At 51.0% G+C, this 21,204-nt stretch overlaps 1 protein-coding gene across 13 annotated transcripts in view; it reads left to right on the top strand.

Moving 5' to 3' along the window:
* Positions 1-4,181: 4,181 nt before the first annotated feature.
* The window catches only part of IGSF9B (immunoglobulin superfamily member 9B), a 48,790-nt gene continuing 31,767 nt past the window's right edge, over positions 4,182-21,204 (top strand). For 8 of the 13 annotated variants that reach the window (XR_005656336.1, XM_039878861.1, XM_039878866.1 and 5 more), the window contains exons 1-3: positions 4,184-4,473; positions 15,225-15,422; positions 17,298-17,444. Coding sequence is in view for 9 of the 13 variants with exons in the window: in XM_039878861.1 (XP_039734795.1) it covers positions 4,410-4,473; positions 15,225-15,422; positions 17,298-17,444 (409 nt within the window). In the remaining 4 variants the exon portion in view is untranslated. Of the gene's footprint in view, positions 4,474-15,224; positions 15,423-17,297; positions 17,445-21,204 lie in introns of all 13 variants that reach the window. The other 5 variants (XR_005656333.1, XM_039878860.1, XR_005656334.1 and 2 more) reach the window with 3 other exon arrangements.

The following is a 21,204-nucleotide window of genomic DNA, read 5'->3' as shown; positions in this document are numbered from 1 at the left end:
ATGATCCTACGGTGTTGGAACAGGTGTCCTAAGCCTGCAAGAACTGGAGTTGTCTCTGGAGCAGTCACTACCACTCAACCAAAGATGTAGCCTTTAGGGGAACTGCAACCAAGTAAGGGAACACCGGATATTCTGGAAAATTTGAATCATAATGTAGTTTGAGTTTTAATAAGAAAAAGTCTTCGAGAATTTATTTTTGGAGAGGGCCAAATGGACTCTTAGGAAAGCTACTCAAGTCCAGAAAAACAACTTATAACCAGAGACCACCTGCCCAAGAGACAAACAGGGATCTGGAAGAGAAAGAAGCCAAACAAAGTACCTGCAAAGTTCTGTGAGCATTTTAAGCCTAGATGGAAAATTCTTATGATGAGGAAGTTTGAGAATCCTGCAAAGCTTTTCTCCATTTTTCCTGTATCAGATCTTAAGATTAGATATTTATATTTCGGAAAACCAACTTTTTTTAATTTTCTTATTTCCTTGCAAATTCTTTTAAAACATGCTTTGGTGTATGAATAAAAAACAAAGTAAAAGGATTTACTTTGCAAATGGGTGAGAATTTTATAAGGGTCAAGCTTACATCCCAGTGTTCCTGGGACTGGTGGCAGCAGCTTCTTTAAAGTGAGAAAACTCTAAGACCTAAATACTGTTTGCAAACCCTTTCTTTCTAGGGATTTCTGCTAGAGTTCATTTTTGTCTAAATTTTAAAGTCTGTTTTCACAGCAGACTATCACTTTCAAATGGCTGCAATATAACCTCCCATACCACGATCTCGTCATACAATGGGATGTGGACTTGGCTCCTATTGAGAGGTAGGGATTTATATTCTCTGCTTGGGAATTGGAACAGGGCTTTGACTTTGGCGGAAGTGATAGATTGCATCTTCAAAAGCTAGGACATAAAGGGTAATACACCTTCTGCCTGGTTCTTCTGGAATTCCAGCTCTTAGAACCCAGCTTCCATGCTGTGAGGAAGCCTAAGCAGCCTGTGGAGAATCCCATATGGAGAAGGACTATAGTTCTTTGCCTACAGCCCTGGCTAACAGCCAAAATCTACTTGCTAGCCATGTCAGTGAGCCATCTTGAAAGTATGACTTCCATCCCCTAGTTGGTCAGATGTCGTATGAAGTAAAGAGCAGTCCCCACCAAGCTCTGACCAAATTGCATATTTGTGAGCAAACAAATGACCCTCGTTGTTTTAAGTGACTAAATTTTGGGATTTTTTTTTTTATATGGCAAGATAACTGATATAGTTTCTGTTTATAGATAAACACTCAAGGTGCTCTTTGGTGTTCATTTTAGGTAAATTGTTTTGATTTAGAGATGCCTCTTTTCCTCACAAGCAGCTGTCCTAACAACTATCTTAACCTGGATTCTACAAAGAGTTCTGGAACCTCTGAGGAGGGTAAAAGGTGATACATGAGAGAACCATTTTTTTTGAGTCCCACTTGCTCAGTGGATATGAGGAGGGAGTAAGGATGGTTTCCTCTTTCCTTAGACTTAAGGCTTTGTCAGCCACCTTTATCACTTATCCTCCAGTTGGGAAGGTGGCTAGATGTGGTTTTTCATGGAGTAACTGGTAAGACTAGCGTTTCATATTTCTAAAATGTAAAAGGGATAACATATGCTGCCATACCTGATGCACATACACTGCATTTATTAGTGACATCAATGACTAAACATGTACACCTATGAGCTGCTCATGGAGTAGTTCATGTTATTCTCTCATGTCCCTCTTGGACAGTTGGGATCCATGCTCACTTTCAATCCTCTAATGGAGATGTCCATACCAAGGAGGGTCTGCCATCCTTCCTGGGTCCAGAGATTAGCCTTATGCTAAGAGGGAAAGACTTAGTTGGTCTTATTCCTCACTGTGACCTGATATAGTATGTCCCTCTTGAGCTGATATGAATCCAAACTGAGACATGTCTGATGATGGTGCTAACTTCTTCTTTGTATCTAAAATTTCTGCCTTCACTCCTTTGTTCCACTCCATTTCCAATAGATTTATTCAGATGAAATCGAGTATCCTTTTTAGATAGTTCCTTTGAAGCCCTTCCCAACCTAACTCATACTCTTAAGCTCTTCATGTGTTTCCCTGCCTTCCCCTGACAGTTTTAATTCCCTAGCAGAAACGACCACACCAAGTAGGACAAAGTAGACAGCCAAGCAAACACAATCAAGATGATGGTGAGAGTGGCTCTATTCTTTCTTTTACCTTGCAGGCCAATGGAAGAATGTTTCTCTGAGAACAGATGGTTCTCACTCCTCTGCCTTTTTTGTACCTAAAAAGGGATAGGAACTGGGGCTAGGCCTTAATAATTCGGCATTTCTCTCTAGGCCAGTTAGCTGCCTAGAGGTTTTGAAAGGAGAAGAATCCTGCTATCACCAGTTCTGCAAATGGGTCTCAATAGGATTTATAGCTCTAGGACCTTGGGAAAGCATGCATATGTGTGTGTATGTGTATATATATTGAGGATGGACTTGTCTTTCTTGGGTATGCTACTTGAAATTAGTCTATCAGTGGAGGCCTAGATCTTCCAACTCACTCACTTCATATCTCTAAGAAAGGCATCTTAGCAGAAAAAGAGAACCAGTGGCTCGGTGAGAGATGCCTCCAGAGTTATGCATCTTGAGTGTGTTTGTATGACTGGAGTGGTATGGTAGAGTAGGAGATTATTCATGGGTTCTGGTTCTTTAGATTACATCCAGTGCTAAAACTTTACCAATGTATTTGCTGCTCTGCTTTCCATCTTTCCAGCTTTCCATCTCCTGGCTGGCAGTGAGTTAAGAAGGTTCAGGTTTCAGGGAAGGCTGTTCTTCCAGTGTTCAATGTATGTTATTTGTGCGAATGTGTATGTTCCCAGAAGCAATTCTCCTTATTGTTCTGTTGGGAGCTTCATGTCCTGGAGCCAGTGCTTTGTGGCCAAGAAGTACTTTGAGAGGGTGAAATTCCTAAGCTCTCCTTCACTCTCCCTCTGTCTCCCTTCCTTGGCCAAAATCCCATCCTAGGAAGCTATGCCACTCTCATCACTGCTTTCACTCCTGAAAGAACAGACTTCTTCATCGCAGCCTCAGAACGTTGGTGTGAGGTGATTGTTTATACTAGATGTTTCCATGACACTCATTTATTTCTTCTGCAAATACAACCATACTGGGAGAGGGGATGAAGAGAGGTTAGAGAGATTGGGAAGTATAAAGTCCTTCTCCTTTGTTCATCTGTCTTCTCCCATAGGAATAAGAAGCCCATCTTCCCCTTTCCCTGTGTCCCTCTGTCTCAGACTCCTAAAATGCTCCCCAAATCCACCCTAGGTTTATGTTGCTGAGATGGAGTTTAGGCTCCCAATTAGGTGGGGAGAGGAGGAATCTTGAGCATGAGGAGGCAGCCTTTTATAGGAGAAAGAAAAAACTTTTATTGCTCAAAGTTGAGATTTAGTAATGATGAGGAACATTGACCTGCTCTGGGGGTGGCAATGTGAGTACGTATGTTCCAGAGGGGGTCTGTGACACTCCTGCAGTTGAGCTAATGACTCATTCTAAATCTGAGCGACTTTCAGGGGTCGTTTTAGTCATTACCCTGCCTTCAGGCTGGATGGAGCTTAACATCACATTTGGGTAGGAGGGAGTGCGTTCTAGAGGGAAACGTGTACGTGTGTGGAAGGGAGTGGGGGTGGGGGAGTTTGTGCATGACCTCTTTGAACAGATTTCCGGCGAAGGACGTTCCCGAGCTTTCCCAGGCTGCGCGTTCCTGGGTTTCCCCATTACTGAATCAGCATCGTCCTCCTGGGAATTGCTTTTAGCTGGATGGAAACCGGATGTTGGGTTCCCTGGATGGGCGGGGGAGACGTCCCCTAAGAAATGTCAGGGGTAATTGAGACTCCCAGGGTCCCGTTATCAAGCAGAGGAGCTACCATTTCCTTTACCAGAAACTTGCCATGCAGTGTGAGCAGTAAAGAGAACAGAGCAGAGCCGCTACAACGCCTTCTCTCTGGCAATGCGCATGATTCTGCGGCTCTGTGCTCGCCACACTTCAACGCACCTTGAAATAGACTCGCCTCCGCGCCATGACGGACGGACTTCTGAGCCAATAGACCTTGAGGCTTGTGGGCGGTGACCAATGGGCGGGGAGAAGGGGCGGTCCCGGAGGCCTGGCCCGGCTAGGCTTCACCGTGGTGCTGGCTGCGCTCTGCCTGGGCTGGTAGTGCAGGTGCCGCTGCGCTGGGGCCGGGGAGGCTGCGCGCCGAGCCGAGCGGAGCCGCGGAGGGATGGGGAGCGGGCCGCCAGGGCTGCAGGAGCACTGGCGCGGGGCGTAGGCGGGCACGAGCAGGCGTGAGCAGGCGCTCGGGCGAGAAGTGTGCGGCGCAGAAGCACTTTGTGATAGGATGAGGCTCCTGGCTGGCGCGCGGTAGTACTATGATTTGGTATGTGGCCACTTTGATAGCAAGTGTGATCAGCACCCGAGGTCTTGCGGCTCAAGGTGAGTTGAAGTGCAGTGTCCCTGCTCTGCCCCTGCAGGCGCTCTCATTCCTTTCCTCTCCGCCTCTGGCTCCCAGGCCCCGCCGAGCGCTGCGCCTTTTCGCGGGCGAGGCTTGGGCTCGGGTTAGGCGCGCTCCGGGGCACAGCCTGGGAGGGCTGGGAGCAGCGGGCTGAAGGGTCAAGCGGGAATGGGCCCCAGCCCACCGGCTGCCGGGTACTCGGGAAAAGAACCCTTGGAATAGAAGACGACTTTGCCCATCTTCGGCCATAGGGCTTCACACCGGTTTTCCGAGTCCCTTGCCTTAGCCAGAGCAGCCGCCTCCTCCAGCACTGGGGAGTCGGTGGCTTTCCTTAACTCTGGCTGCCGGGGAGTTTGCGGGTGTTCGGGCAGGCTGCAGCACGCTCGCGCCCCGCGCAGCGCCACCGCTCTGCAGACCGGCCCTTGCCGGGAGGCGCGACCCAAAGCCTTGGGATTCTCGGCACCCACGGCTAAGGGACAGGATTCTCCACCCTGCGGGCGCCCACCGCTCCAGCTCGCGCCCCTCCTGACCACACGTCTTGGCAGCCGGAGGTCAGATTCTCCTCGCAGAGCTGGGGGCGCACAGAGCCCCGAGAGAGTAAAAGAGCTGGTTAAGCGCGAGGTCCCTCGGCGGGCTCTGAGAAGTGTCCAGTTTTGCTTAGCCCTGCCAGGCGCCCGCGTCTGAGCCGCACCTGGTCCCTGTCAGGTAAAAGTTCCCTGGGAGCGCACCTCAGCCGGGCCAACCCGACGCAGTCCTCCCAGGCTGCAAGGCTGAGGTGCCTAGGTGCAAGGGCAGTGGGGGAGGGTGTCCCCATTGCTGCATCTTGGAGCGGAGAGAGGTTTTTTTCTCCTTCCCTTTTCTCCCGTCTGAGCTGTGGAAGAGGCTAAAAGGAAGCCAACGAAGCTAGTTGGGTGATGCGCGCGTGAACGCTCGGGCTTTTGCTCTGGAGACGGGCAAAACGACCTACAAGCCTCTGGGTGGCACCCCGAGCTCTCGGCCCATGTATGGAAGTAGGAGAGGAGCTCGAGGGTGCCAGGACTCTGAGCTCACGGTTCTCAGCGGACAGACACGACCCAGCTGCGGGCAAGTTCACAAGCCCGGATGAGATGGCTGCGAGAGAGGAACGGTGGATGGGTGGAAGTCAGCAGGGGGGACCCGCCGGGGAAGAGAACCCACTCCTAGCTGCGCTAGGGCAGAAGGGGTAGGCAGGAGGGCAGAAGGGATAGGCAGGAGGCGCCTTTTACAGGGTCCTCTCACCACCTTGTCTAGGGATGTGTAAGAGGGAGGAGTGAAGTGATTTGAGAAAGTTTCTGCAATGAAATGTCTCCCATGCGATTATTTGGCGGGGAGTGGGGGATGGGGTGAGGGGGGTGGGCAGGGGGTGGTCTGAAAACAGAACCAGAGCAGGGTTAAGGTAGGGGTGATTTTGTTAAATGGTATGTTGTTGACCTGGATAGTTTTAAAACTCTCCATTTGTCGGGTGGGAAAACTGAGGCCAGGGAGACTGCAAGAGTTTATGGAATGGGGATGGGTGTGAGGCGGGTCAAGTTGTGCCTGAGAATCTGTCTCTAGCCTCAATCTTCTCCTTTCTCCTATTTCCTTGTAGTCTTCCAATGCCCTCGTCCTCCACCCCTCTGTTTCTTGGTATGTTCCTGCTATGGGACTGTCACTGAAAGCACAGAAGGATGTGCTGGGATCTTTGAATAAAAAAGAGACACTGAAGGGAGGTTCTGAAATAGCCTCCAAAGCTGACAAGTCAGGGTGAGGGGAATAGATTTTTTTTCAAGTTTAAGGACAGAATAAAGGAAAATGAGTCTATATTGCAGCAACATATAGAATGGCCAGACAGAAGGAACGATCTCCCAATGTTGAATGCTGTTGAGCATGAAGGTTATGCCTTCTTTCTGTATGTGGAGAGGTCCTTCTGTCCGGGATAGCTTGACATGCACCCCAGCCTGCCACTCCTTATTAGTCTTGGGGTCTTTTTAGCCTAAAGAGGCTCTATGTGTGGTGGTTAAAGACTTAGGACCAGAGTCAAATGACCTGGATTCAAATCCTGGCTCTGCCACTTGCTGGTCCTGTGACCTTGGACAAGTTGCTCTCTAAATGTCACTTGACTCAATGGAAAATGGAGTTAACAGGATGAGCTTGTAGGTCTTTTTTTTCTTTGTGAACATTAGCACTATAAAGAAATGAGTGGCTACCTGTTATATAGTAAGTACTCAATAAATGTCAACATTTATTATTATTATTAATGATTTCATTATCGTTGAGGTTCCAGGCCCCTTCTCAATTTCTTCTTACTGGCCATTCAGGACATTGGGGCTTGGTTATGACTTAGGGGGAAGTTCAGAAGGCTGCTTCTATCAGGAACCAAGTACCCTTTCATGGGCTGACCTTGTCTGGGGAGAACCTTTTATCCATTTCAGCCTAGGTTGATGTGTGGAGGGGATGCAGGTCTCCAGGCTGCTTGGAAAGCTTTGAAAAATCTGCAAAACTGGAATTTTGTCAGTGGCCAGAGGCTTGAGGGAAGGACATGGGGAGCCCAGGAGGCTAGCAGGTCATAGCTTCATAGCCTCTGCAGGGAGAGAAAGGAGACCTGTGTGGCAGGCGCCTGCTCCAGTGAGAAATACCAACAGTGTTCAACTGCTGGCTCTGTGTGAGAGCTCAGCTGTTCTCTGACTGGCAGAGGTGACTTCCGGGGAGATTCCTGAGTGGGAGGGACTTCAAGATGCCATTCTTAGGGTTTGCCTGAAGCAGGGGCTGCTCTAGCAGAGGGGTGCAAGGGTACAATGGGCCCCTTAGGCATTGTTGGGCATGGACAGAGGTAAGGATGTGCTCTTTCCTCCTTTTGACTTCAATTGTGTGTCTGAAGGGACTTGAGATCACTGGAGAGATTGGGGAGGGTATGGAAAAGAGAGAAACTAGAGAGATATCTGGAACCTGGAAAATGGTGACTGGAGTCTCAGCGTCCCAGACATTTGCTGAGCAAGCTCAAGGGAGGACCCTAGGTCATGGTTGACTGACTCTGGGCCTTGATTCCCAAGGCTGCCTCCTTCTGTCTACCACAGATTCTGTGGTTGGGTTATCCATGACTACAGCATCCCCAAATAAAGTGGGTTTCTGACTCAGATTTCTTTGGTAGCTGGACTAGTGTCCTCTACTCTCTGCCTGGCCTTGCCCCTACGTTCTTTCCTTTGGTAATAAAGATGGGAGGGAGATTTAGACCTCAAGGCTTCTAGCAAGACCTCATGGACATCCTATCAGCTAAGAAGGACTTGGCTCAGGAAGTGGCCAAGTGGTGTATATGTGTGCATGCATGTGTGTGTCCCTAGCGCACACACACACACACTAGAGGCAGGGGTGTGTCTGGCAGCTGTACCTTGGGGAGAAGCTGAGGAGGGGATGTGTTGGAAGGGGCATGGTGGAGGGCTGTGAGAAGAATCAGCTTTCAGCTGCTGGCCTGAGGCCCAACATGTGCTAGACTTGGAGTTGTCAGGTCCCAGAGCTGGGTGGTTTCATGTTTATGGCTCTGAGACAGAAAGCCGGTATCTGGTTATCCAAGAAGCAGAGGCTGCCTAGCTGGAGAGATGCTGAAACCCAGCATCTCTGCCCTCCCTCTTTCCTGGCACTGCTCTCTCCCCATGCCTGTGTTTTCTCTCTCCTCTCTGCCCGCCCAGCCAGGGTGTGGCTCCCAGAACTGGGCCTACTGCTCTCTCTTCTCCCTTGGCCTTTTCTTTCTCTGGCTTTCTGCGTGCCTTGCCCAGGAAGTAAGGGCTGGGAGATAAACCCTAAAGGGGGCTAGGCTTGAGATTTACCGCATTTCTCCATGAACTTCTCTCTCCCTGCCACATCCTGTGGTTTTTTTTCAGTCTGCAGCTCAGGGTCTCAGGAGAGTGGTTCTCTTCTGTCTGCTCCCTAGGACGGGTTAAGCAGCTTATATGAAGAGTGGATCTGAATTGTGAAAAGAACTATAATTGGCGAAAGTGGTCTGGAGGTGTGTGCATGTCTGCATGTTACTGTGCACATGTACGTGTGTCTGTATGTGTGCACATACCTGTGTGTGCATGTGTGTTTGTATTCACCTGTGTGTATATCTGTACATGTGTGGAATGCAGCAGGACAGGGCAGTCCATCTACAGGCATGAGATGGGGTCACTCCCTTCTTAAGTGCTGTGGGTAGGAGTGAGACTAGACTCAGAGCAGATGTCTTGCTTTTCGTATCCTCTGGCTCTGCACCTGAGTCTAGGCAGCCCAGAAGTTTTCAAAGTTGGAGGCTCAGCTCAGTTGTCTGAGGTCCCTGAGAGAAGCTTAAGTGGACAAACCCAGGCAGAGCTCCTGGAGAGGCTGACAGGGGGTCTGTCTTCCAGTGACTCTGGCATCCACTGCCCATTGTCCAGCACACCCCAGAGCAGAGATGGGCTGGGTCCCTGGGAAGATGGGAAAGGGTGCTGGGTTGGAGAGGCAGCTTACATAGCCCGGACCCTCAAGGGCACTGCCCACGGGTGCCAGTCCAGTCAGCCTCAGGCAGCTGACCTATTTTTCTTAGGAATCTCCTGCGTTTCTGTTCCCTCTTGCGTGAATAAGCAGCAGACTGGTGAGCGGAGACAGGGCCTCCATTAGGGTTTGGAGAACAATTCCATGTAGGCCAGGGCTTTGACAGAGGTCCTAGCCAGTCTGACTGTTCTGAGAAGAGGGCTGAAATAGTTTCCTCTAGACCTGTCCTTCTGTCCCCCTTCCCTCCCTCCTTATCGCAGGCACCCACCAACATGGTCTGTGGCAGACGGCTTGCATACAGGCTCGTCTTCACAAATTGTATGAGGTGAGCTACTGTCCCCATTTTCTGGCTTCAGTGTAGGAAACGCTGACGCTTCACTGTGAGTAAATATGGGACTTTGATTTCCCACTTACTTATCATGTCTACCTGGCCCCTTACTCAAGGAATGTTGCCCATAGCAGGCAGAGCTCATGGTGCCCTCACCTGTCCAGGCCTGCCTACTGGCTCCAGAGCACATGTGTACATTTGGTTACACATGAGTAGGTGCAGGCCTCTTCCCAGGTGTTGGGGAGGGCTTGAGATGGGGTGTGGCTTTGCCTTTCTGCTGAGGAGCCATTAAAGGAGCAGAGCTGAGGTTGAATTACTGACTGCTTCCTGTCAGGGGCTCTCGGGGAAAGGGCTCTTGGAAAGACAATCTAGCCGAAAGCATATTAAGGCTGCTAATAGCATTGCTTCCTCACGAGCTGCTTCTGGAACCCAGCTGAGAGGGATAGGGAGGAGAGGTACCCACAGGAGGAAGGAGGCCTGCTGTTCCTGCCCCTCCTCTCCAGTGCCTTTCTGTTCAGAAGATGGGAAAGTTTCCTGGCTAGGCCATCTGGGCTTACCTGACCTTTGACTTCCGACTCCGAGAGGTTTGAAGGGGAATGGGGGCTGGAAGGGCTGTGAGGTCACCAATGGGGAGGCCATGGGAGGTGAGGACTTCTCTGAGGATCTGCCAGGCTGGGTGTGGGAGTCCTTGCTGGAGGCAGAATGATGTCCAGATGACCTCTGGCCCTCTTGCCTTCTGGAAAGGAGAACAAGGACATGATCTGAGGTTCTGGACTCAGACGTCTTCTCCATCTCATGCTTTTAGTGTTCTAAGCTTTGTGTTTTGGACAGCAGGGAGTCTCTCCTCTGCCTTCCTCATGCCATCCTCTGGGTGTGTGCCTCCGTGGGAGCCTGAGTTGCCGACTCCCTGGAATCTCCTGGAGCCTCCTGGCTTGTCAGGGAGGAGCGATTAGGGGACTATCGGGGGCTGTGCCTTTTTTGGACTCAGCAGAGATTATTTTTAGGCTGGCAGATGGAGGTGGCGGTGGCTGTCGCTGGTATTATTAGACAACAGGCCTGTAGTTTGGGAGTCTGGTGCCCAGAGGAGGAGAGAGAGGAGGAGGAAGAGGAGGTTCCAGTAAAGACCCATACTCACAAGCCGTGGTGGCTGGCGCTCACTCATGGTTTTTCCTTACCACAGCTGCCACTAGACCTAGCCAGAGCCTCCTGAGTCTCAGGCACAGTGAGGCTTAGCCGGAGCCCATGAGAGTCGGCTGACTGACTGCCTTTGAAATGCCTGCTCTGTCATCCTTCTCTGGTCCTGGGCTGCAGGAGTCTTGCTATCAGAACCTGTGCAGTGCATGTGGTAGGGAGGGGTGCAGTGGGGGACAAGTCTTGGTGTCCGGCCTGTGGTTGGCAGGATGGCATGAATGAGTGCAGGCAAAGAGAAAATGCGAGCTCTCCCACTTGCTGACTGAATGACCTGAGTGACCTGGCTGAGCCAGGTAGCCTTCCGGTTTGCTCATTCGTGAAATAGAGATGGTGGTACTTCTGTCAGGTGGGCATTGTGAGCATTAAATGAACTCCATGTCACATGCCCGGCACAGAGCCTGGCATATGGTAGGTATATAGAGGAAGCTAGATTTTCTGCCAGCTGAAGCTCTCCCTGCATGGGCTCCTGTACCTTCGCTGGTATTGAAAGTGTTTCCCATTTTCAGCTGCCCTTTCTCCCACAGCCCTGCCCTGATGGAAGAGCTCTAGGTTATGAGTGTCAGGCCTGGGCCATGCCAGGCCCTGGATACCTCATGGTTCTGTGCTCACAGAGGATCCGAAGGCAGCCCTGAACTTGGCTCCCTGCTGGGTGCCACCTGGCCCAGAGAACAGTAGATTTGTACCCTGTAGGCTTTCCAAAGGTCAGCCAGACTGCAGGGGCCACCTCCTCCTCCTTTGCCCTCCTGTTCTCCCTTCCCTACTGGGGTAAAACAGCTCCAAAGTGTGCTGGCAGAGCCCAAAGCTGCAGATTTGCTAGGCTCAGGATACTGCTGTGTCCTGCCATCTCTAGAACGGGTATGTGAAATCCAGGATACCTCACAGCCTCCTACTGTCCTCACCCCTGCAGATGCCAGCTTCCCTATGAGGTTGCAGCCTCCTCCCTTTGGGCTGCTCAGTCTTCTGTGATAGGGCAGGGGATCTGGGGGTCTATTTTTCTTGTAGCTCCTTTCCATCTCAGGTCACATCCATCCTTCTCTTCCCCTCCTCCCTCTTTCTCTTACCCCTTCCTTCCTGCTCCCTTCAGAACCAGTGGGCAGTTGCTCCAGCCAGCTCTGCTAGAGAGAATTCTGCCTGCTCCCTGAAGGAACAGCCTCAGCTCTGTCCCCCTCCTGGTTCTTGGTCCTTTGAAGGCCTGTGTCTATATTGCAGTGGCTGAGTCCTCTGTGCCCCTGAGTGTTCTTGCTCACTGTCGGGCTCGCTCTGCTTCCCAACCCCGCCCCCCGCCCCCCCTCCCCCAGGCTGGGCTCTGTCTGTGTCTGGTTTGAACTATACCTATCTCTGTGCCTCCTTCCTTGCTTCTTCAATCTTTCACTCTTTGGTTTGGATTCAGTGTCCTCCTGGGTTTGAATTCCTCTGTCTCTCCTCCATCAAGCTCCTCTTCCTTCTTCATTGCCAGCCTGTTTACCTTTTTATTTTATTTTATTTATTTTTTATTTTTTTATAGTGAGCTTTTTTGGAGAAAGTGTTTTATTAGACATGATTTGACTCAGAAAGGATTGGGCTTTGGGAGAAGTGCTTGTGGGTGATGGAGTGAGAGAACATGTGTGTGTGTGTGTGTGTGTGCGTGTGTGTGTGTGTGTGTGTGTGTGTGTGTGTGTGTCTGGTGAGGAGATGACAAAAGCTGATAAATAGTTTAGAATTCAGAAAACCAGGAGGGTGGGACTGAGTATGGAGGCTGGGGCAGGGCTCCCACCCTTTTTCCTTCTTCCTGGGGAATTCCCTGTCTTTTGTCTTCTGATCTTTGGGATGCTTATCTCTCTGTGTCCTCTCTCAGATAGGGTCCTTGAGAAGGGATGCAGGGTGGGGCCACCTGGCTAGGGGGTGGGCCTCTGGCAGGTACTCAGCCCTGAGCTCAGGGGCTGGCTGGGGGAGGGGTAGGGTGGAAACCTGGAGCCTGCTCCAGTGCTGGGGAAGGTGTGAACAAGGCTGCCTCATTGCCATGCGGTGAGAATGAGGCAGCAGGAGGTGCAAATGAGCAGCCGGCCCTGTGGGAACCCATGTCAGAGCCCAGAGCTGACCCACCTCCTGGGCTTGCCCCCCAGAGTCCTCAACCCCAGGACCCAGAGAGCTCCAGAACCCAGCTTCATTGGTAGAGGGGGGCAGCCACCCGCCCAGCAGTGTCCGACTGTTTCCCCACCCCTTTTCCTGCTGCCGAAGGCTGTAGGGCCAAAGCCTTGTGAAGGAGCCCCCTTCTGTGGACAGCCTCTACGCCCCCCACCAGGTAACTGTGACCCTGGGAATAACTCACTCCTCTTCCCCCATTATCCTGTATTTCCTCTTTTCATTTCCTCAAAAGTCTCTGCTGCACACACTCACATGTGCATGCAAATTCACATGCACACAAACACACATGCACATGCACACATCCACATGCATACACCTGTCTTTTTGCTAAGAGCTACACATACACAAACATGTACCCACACATATGTGCACACACACACTACTCCTCTTGATCACTCATGGTGCCCACTGTTTGCCCATTTCTCCTGGGTCCAAGATCAGCTTTTATGCTCCTTAGATGCTGGGAGGCAGGATCTATCCCTTTCTGGGTGCCCCTGGGATTGTGGGGGAGGCACCTGCTGCAGCTGGGCCCTCTCCATGCTTTTCCTGAGGGGCTGGAATTCAAACGTTGTCTGAGACAAGTTTGGGGGTGGGGAGAATTGGGAAACCTGCTGGGGCCTCAGGCAGGTGAGTGCAACACTCTGCTCTGCTCCAAAAATACTCTGTGATCTTAGCTCTTTCTCTAGAAAACAGTGATGTCACCGGTAGCCAATCAGCTTCTGGAAGGTCTTGCCTCCTCCTCTTTCTGCAACTTGCAGGGGAGAAGAGGGAGAGGGGGAAGGGAAGGGAGAGAAGGAGAAATGCATAGAGACACACAGACAACATACAGACAAACATAGAGAGAGATGAAACAGAATGCACAAGCTCACAAAAACAGGTCCACGCAGAAAAGCAGGCAAAATTTCTTCCCCTTGAACAGGTGAACAGAAGTCCACATATTCCCCCAACAGACACACACACTAGCCACACACACACACACACACACACACACACACACACACACTGATAGAGACATAGGAACAGAAAGATAGGCAAGTAGACAGAATTACCCACATAGAGTGGGAGCTAGAAAGAGAGACACACAGAGACTTGAAGAGAGACACAGACATGGAGAAGGAGCAAGCAAGAGAGAGACACAGCAGAGAGAGACAGAGGTAGAGAAAAACAGAGAGATAGACATGAAGAAGAAAGCAAGATGAGAGGAGACCAGTAGGAGCACACAGGGGTCAGAGATGCAGCAGGAATCAGACCCAGAGATACCGAACAGACAGTCGCGCTGCTCTCCTGGACATCCTCTCTCAGCACTGGAGGGAGGGCCCAGCCATTCCCTGGCTTTCAGCCTCAATGAGCAGCTGCTGTCCTTGGTGCTGCCTGCGGGACTAGGATGGGGAAAGCCCTGGTCTAGTCCGGGTTGTGTTGGGTAGTGGGAGGAAAGGCAGGAGGGAGAGGCTTCCCTAGCTGTCCCTTTGACTGGGAAGTAAGCTAGACAAGATGACTTTGTGGGCACGGAGGCCTGGTGTGGGAGGGAGGAATGTCAGGCTGGAGGTGGGGGCTGCATACCTCGTTCAGGAGTCCAGGCATTTAGAGTCCAGAGGCAAGCCATCCAGGTGCATGAAGCAGTGTCTGCATTAACCTCCAGCTCTGGGGTGGGGGTGGGGTGGGTTTCCCTCCTTGTCTCCCCTGGCAGGAGGATGGGGGCACCCTGTGCAGCTGTTTGATTTGTCCTCTGCCTACGGTAGGGTGGTTTCCCCTTAGCTGGCTGAGGTGGGCCCCAAGGACCCCTCCTTTGTCCCCAGCATCCTGCTATCCTAATGGTGATATCTGGTACTTTGCAGCCTGATGGGTTTGGGGCTTAGAAACTGGAGGGCTGGAGGCCTCTCCACCCCCCTCAGCAGCAGGTGCAGCAGAGTGGGGTGAGGGCTGAGAGGCCAGCTCGGGCCTGTTAGGTTTTCCCTCTGGCGTTGCCCCTAGCAGCCTCTGCTCAGCTTGGTAGGGATTCCCTGTGACTGTATAGAGCACTCTTGTTTTGTGCTGTGAACTTCAGACTGGGTGGGGGTAGGGGGTAGGAGGAGGGCGGGAGGACATCAGGCTGTGCAGCTCCTTACTGGCTCTGGTGGAAAGCATCCTGGTACAGGAAGATAGTCTGAGTTTACCTTTGGCCACAGCGGCCTGGGGCCGAGGGTCCCCACAGAGAGGCCATGGACCCTCAACCTTCTCAGTGTCCACACCCCTTAGAATTCTTGCGGGGGTGGGGTGTCACGGGGGAGGGCATGATCACAGCTCTGCTCTTTGGGATTGGGGAGGGAAGGGCTGGCCTGCAGGACTGAAGAGATCTGCTTCCCTCTGCTCTTCTTCCTCCTCTCCTCCCCTGCAGGTTCGCGGTTGGGGGACTTGGGGAGAGAGGTGGAGGGTGTCTTGAGCACCCTCTGGGGAGTGAGTGAGCTCCTCTTCAGGAGGCAGGCTGGAGGTCAGCTGGCTTTGGGGAAGGGAGCGGAGGTCCTTAAACATGGGCAGGAGTCTGCCTCTGGGGTGGCCAGGACAGGATCTCCTTGTTACTTCCTTCTCTGCATCCCAACTTTGCTGTCCCGTTAGCTGCCCACGGCCTGCGAGAGGAACCCGAGTTTGTGACAGCAAGAGCTGGTGAGGCTGTGGTCCTGCGATGCGACGTGATCCACCCGGTGACAGGGCAGCCCCCACCCTATGTCGTGGAGTGGTTCAAGTTTGGGGTGCCCATCCCTATCTTCATCAAGTTTGGCTACTACCCACCCCATGTGGACCCTGAGTATGCAGGTAAGGTCTGGGACCCTTCGCCTTCTCTCCTTGGTTTTGGCAGGGCTGCCCTTCCCCTCCAGGGTCCCAGCTCTCAGTGGTCATGCCTCCTGCTGCCTTTATTTCTATTGCTTCCTCTTTTTTTTCTGACTCGTCTATTATCTCTGTTTTCCACAGTCTCTGCCTCTTTCTTCCCATCCTTTGGACTCTGGTAGGTTCTAATTAAGTGGTGGGGAGGAGAGGGAAGAGGAGGTAGTGCAGACATGGAGCCCTCCTAAACCACACAGCCTGGGGTTTGCAGGAGCAGAGGCAGGAGTAGAAGACAAGGCAGCCTAGAAAGTCCACCCTGTGGGACAGCCAGGCTGGGCTGAGGGCAGCTCCGTGAAGGAGGAAGCGGAGTCAGAGCTGCTGCCCATGTCTAGTCGTGCAGCAGTTGCAACTGTGGGGTTTGCTCTGTCTGCCTGTACCCACACCTCCCTCTGGCTCTGAAGTTGGGCCTCATCCCATCCCTGAGTGTAAGTGTGTGTCTGTGCCTCTGATGGGTGCCTGCTCTCTGCCTCCTCTGCCACAGTTACTCCTGCCAGCAGTGGCATCACTGTGAGTCACTGCCAGCCCCTGTCTGCCAGCCTGTCCAGGAGCAGGGCGTTCTGTGTGTGTGTGTGTGTGTGTGTGTGTGTGTGTGTTTGTGTTTATGAGCATGTGAGGAATGGGAGTGAATGTGTGCACATGTGAGTGTGTGTACATATGTGTGTGTGTTGAGGTTTAAGGGAAGAGAGGAAGCTGGTGGGACACTGCTTTTCTTTACTTCTGACTACTGAGGTCTGCATTGCATTTCTCTCAGAAAGCTTCCATTTCTCTCTCTCTGTCCCTTTCCCTCCCTCTCCCTCCTTTGCCTATGTCTCTCTCTTTTTGGCCTGATTGGTTTTGACAGTCAGGTCGCTAGGCAGATTTCCAGTGCCGAGACAAGGAGGAAGGCAGAGGAGGTTGTGGCCCTGGGGTGAGGGGTGGGCTAAGGTGGTAGGTGAGGGGAGGAGGACCCTGAGGGCTGCTGGACATCCTCTCTCATCATAGAGGAAGGAAGCTACTCCCCACTCTGTTTGGCTCCTGCTACAACTCTTACCTTCTTAGTACAGTGAGATAAACGTTTCAGTGAGATAAAGATGGCCTTCGAAGGGTGGAAGATGAAGTTAAGGAGGCTAACTGGGGGTCTTTGCTCTGCTGGCCAGCCCTTTCCTCAGCCTCAGGCTTATAGGCCTTGCAGCCTTAGCACCTGGGGCCCTGAGCTCTGGTTAGATGAGCAGCCCCTCTGGCACTGGCATCAGGACTGGGAGAGGATCCCAGCACCCTGTTCCCCGGCCCGCCTTTCCTCCGCCCTGCCATAACGTAGCCAGACAGGGGTGTAGGGTGTGGGGCCCTGCTTGGATAGGGGTGTTACTCCACTTGAGTGGAGATGCTCAGGACTGTGTAGACCTTTTACCTTCTCTCCTTCCCTTCTTGCTCCCTCCCTCCCCCTCTCCCCGCTCCCTTTCCTTCTCTCTTTCCTCTCAGCTCTGTATCCCTCATGTCTTTGCTTTGTCCTAAGAGATCTCCAAAAGAAGGGGAAGTATTCTAAGGAACTGAGGCTCTTCTCAGTGCCAAACACAGAGTTGCAGCTTGAATGGGGGCCAGCTGAGGCTGGAGGGCTGGGGCGGGATTGTGGCTCCACGGCCAATGCTTCATGCCTTTTCTTTTGCCACCTGCAGCCGGAGGTTGGTGCCAGCTGTTGTTTTGGGGCCCTGCCATGGGAAACGGTCTGCAGGTTATGATGGGCCCTCTGCCTTTGGCTGGGGAGGGGGATGTTGAGTTGCTGGCCTCACCCTGATGGCTGCTGCAGCTCTTGTCCATTCTGTCCCCCAGGCCGGGCGAGTCTTCATGATAAAGCATCACTGCGGCTGGAGCAGGTTCGCTCTGAGGACCAGGGCTGGTACGAGTGCAAAGTGCTCATGCTGGACCAGCAGTATGACACCTTTCACAATGGCAGCTGGGTCCACCTCACCATCAACGGTGCGTACAGGACTCCTTCCTGGGGGTGGGGGACAACTGGAAAGCCCGCTCTCTGAGGGCCTGTGTTAGGGGAACTGTACCCCATTTCTGCTCCCAGTCCCTGCTGCAGAGAGGAGCCTCAGCACGGCTGGGCCCCGCCTGCTGTGCCTCCTCAGTTGTCTCCCCAGAGCCTCTTGGGTCAGCAAGTGCCTGGGAGGAGCAGCTCCCTGGGCATGAGGCAGGGGTTTGCTGTGGGTGGTGGTGTTAGAGTTCCTTAGAGGGAGGTAAGCATCTGGTTCTTGAAACCAGGAGGGTTAAGGCTTTGCGGAGGCCAAAGCGGTAACTGCTGGTACAATTCCCAGCCTTGGGAAGACCCCGCTAGCCTAGGAAATGCCTCCCCACTCTTGAGTGGAATTCCTGGAGTCTCATCATTGCAATCCTCCTTTTCAGGTTGACATTTTGGTTCCTTGTTAAATGTACTTATTTGCATATTATGTACTGAAGGTCTACTGTGCACCAAGCCCACTATAGTAGCCCACTACTCTGCACCAGATGATGGGAAGACAATGCTGAGCAAACCCAGACTCAGTCCCTGCCTGTACTGGGTTTACTGTGTAATAAAGTGGAAGAATCTTGGGAAGAGTAACAGTTTTAATGGTCATCAGTTATTTATAGCTCTAGTTAAATGAATTTTCAAGTGTCTGGGCAAGGAAGCCTCAGGCAGAGGCCCCAGGGTAGTTTCCTGGTTCCCAGTGTTGACCTAGGCTGGGGTCCTGGGTCTGTGGCAGTGATGGTACCAGAGGCTGAGTCCCAGGGTTTCCTCGTATGGAGAGGCCCCCTTGTGTCACTGGGAGTCCTGACTTGGGAAAAGATCCTGTGGAGGAGCGAGGAGAGGGTGGAGCTATGAAGAAAATTTGAAGGAGAGTGGTACCCACTGGGTGTGGGGCAGCAACATTTTCTGTTTTGTTTTTCTGGCCAGACACTTATTCTTTTTTTATTCAGTTTATGACAAAATGTATCCAGCCACCACTGTGCTGCAGACACTATGATAGTTATTGAAGCTTCCACAGTGTATATGCTTTGGATGTGCACACACAGCTTGGATCCTTCTGGTTTTGATGTCTGTGACTATAGATGCTGTGGTTGGGAGAGACATTGATGCTCTGGCTTGGAAGCTTCTCTCAGTATTGATCTGCTTTGAAGGACAGCTCTGTCTGCCCTCCCTTGTGGGGCTGGGTCATTCCTCCCAGAGGTTGGGTCAGGCCATGCTCTTTCTGGCCTGAAAAACTTATCCAGGTTTCTGGAAGCACAAAATGTTTTAGTCAGAGCACTGGCCTCTGGGAAAAGCACACTTAGAGATGGTGGCCCTAGGTCAGTGTTAGCCCAGGCTGTCAGACCCATTTGATGCAGTTGGTTCCTGTCAGCCAGTGCCAAGAGACTGATTAGAGGCTGATTTTAAATCTTGGGTGGGCTGTCCCCACCACTCGGCAAGCTTTTGAGTCACCTCCTTTTAATGCCAGCTGTTGTGTGTGCCGGGAGTGAAAACTCATCTTAATATTAGTGTAACCAAAATATAATTAGGAAGGTAAATCTGCTGCTAAAAGCTTCACTGACTGAACACTGAAGCAGAAGTCCCCACATTGCTTTCTTTCTCTCTCATGCCCTTTCCTAAACTGGGCTGAAATCTCCTCCAAGCACCTCCTCCTTCTCCTTTTGCATCATCCCGCTAGTGTTCATTTCAGCAATCTGAGATACCAGGTGTTCAGTAGACACTCACATGACAGGAAGTAGAATTTAGTGCAGAACTGTGTGTTTTATTACATCTTAGTTTGCATGAGTGGGAGTTGATTCTTTGGGAATTCCTAATTGCTCAGAGTGGAATGGGCATGGAATAAGACCCTAAAAAGATTTAGTTTGTTTCGTGACTTCATTGCATGTTAGCTTTGTGATCCTGGGCCACTTAAATCGCCTCTCTGAGCTTCGGTTTCCTCAGTTACCAAAAACAGTGCCTGTTTGCAGGGCTCAATGAAACTCTGTGTGAGAAAGTGTCTTGCCCAATTTCTGAAATGTTATTGACATGTAGGTAATTATGTGTAAGATGCTGGCCATCCTCCTTCTCAAGAGAGAAAATAGATGCAATCAGATGAAAATATACCAGCAGGGACGTGGTAACACAGGAAGGTACCTCAGGCTGGAAGATGCAGAGGACTGTGGTAGTTGAAAAGTCCTTGCAAATCCACCAATGATTATCCATTCAAAACGTATTCTTGAATGTTCACTCTGTAGCAGGCTTTGGGGATATAGCAGTGGGCAGGCAAGTCCAGAGACAGTTGCAATACGGCCTTTGGGAGCATAGGGTAAGGAGAACTTCTCTGAGGAAATGTCTCTTGTGCAGAGACCTGGCCAGGGAGGAGTTGGCCAGGGAGGAGTTAGCCAGGTGCAGGGGTGGGAGGTAGGGGAGAGTATTCCAGGCAGAAGGAACAGCGTGTGCCTGCAAGGCCAGAAGAAGGAGTGCTGGCACATTCAGGAAACACGGGCAGGTTGTTTATATTGAAGTGTCAGGCAGAAAAGCTAAGAATGTATACCATCTGCTCCAGGCTTTAGAACCAGGGCTCCTCATAAGGACACTTTGCCCTTTCCAAGAAGCCTGCCCCCCAGATAGATAGAACAGCATAGACACCGCCCGAGGTGACAGCCGAAATCTCTCTCCCTTTATTCCCCCTTCCCTTCATCCCAAGTTCTGAGATTCTTTCCAGCATAAATTTCCATTATTGAAGGAAAGAGTCTGGAGCACCAATATTCCATTGCTACCAAACTAGAATGTTTAATGTCAGGCATTTTCTGACAGGGATCACCTTTGGAAAATGAAAGGCCAGTGAAAAATTAGAATTACAAATTGTCTCATTCTCTTTCTGTGTTTTCCTGAAGATCAGTTGGGTGGAAACAAACCCAATTATTTCTTTATTACATAGAAAATACCCCCAAAGCCCAAGCCAAGTCTTGCGTTAGGTTGGTGAATTCCTTGGAGGAGAGGCCAGCCTATTTCTAACCTGCACTATTAATTATAGGGCACTTGTGAAAAAAAAGAATTAAGCCTGGAAATGCAGCTGGCAAGCTAACACCTAATTCAGTAAATAATCGAGAGTCAAACCATTATTTTCCCCAAAACTCAAAATTGTTCAAAGTACTTTCCTGATTAGCACCTAAATAATAAAGTAATTATGTAATTAGTAATTAATTTGTCACTTCAGGATGTAATTTAATTTATTATCTTTTCTTTTAAGCTTGACACCAGAGGTAATAGAGGCTGTGGCTGTATTAACTGTATTCCAAGGGGCAGGCTTGGCGAGGAGGGGCTCTGCTGGAGATGAGCACTTTCCAGTGCAAGAAGGGAGGCCTGGGAGTTAGGATTCCAGAGTCCTTTGGGTGTTTTTTACTGTTATTTTTGGTATATTAGACATTGGATGAAAATTGACTCTCTTGAGGATGTCTGTTGTGTGTGTTTTTGTGTGTGATGAAGTGTGCTTCTTAACTCATTCAGTATTCACTCTCCAAGTGCCCCTGTGTGCCTACACTGAGCAATGGACTCGCGGGATTATTGAAGGAAGTGGTCTTGCCATGTTTATGCTCTTAAGGAGTTTTATTTGTTCACATTCGTGTTGGTCTATAGGTGTGTGTATATGTATGCACCTTCATTCAGTCATTCATTCATTTGTTTGTTTAACCATTCAACAGACGTTTGTTGAGTGCTCTATTACATGCCAGGAACTATGCTAAAAGC

The sequence above is a fragment of the Pteropus medius genome, unplaced genomic scaffold (genome assembly GCF_902729225.1).
Source record: "Pteropus medius unplaced genomic scaffold, Ma_sr-lr_union100, whole genome shotgun sequence".
Taxonomy (NCBI): domain Eukaryota; kingdom Metazoa; phylum Chordata; class Mammalia; order Chiroptera; family Pteropodidae; genus Pteropus; species Pteropus medius.
This window is presented reverse-complemented; position numbering and strand designations above follow the sequence as displayed.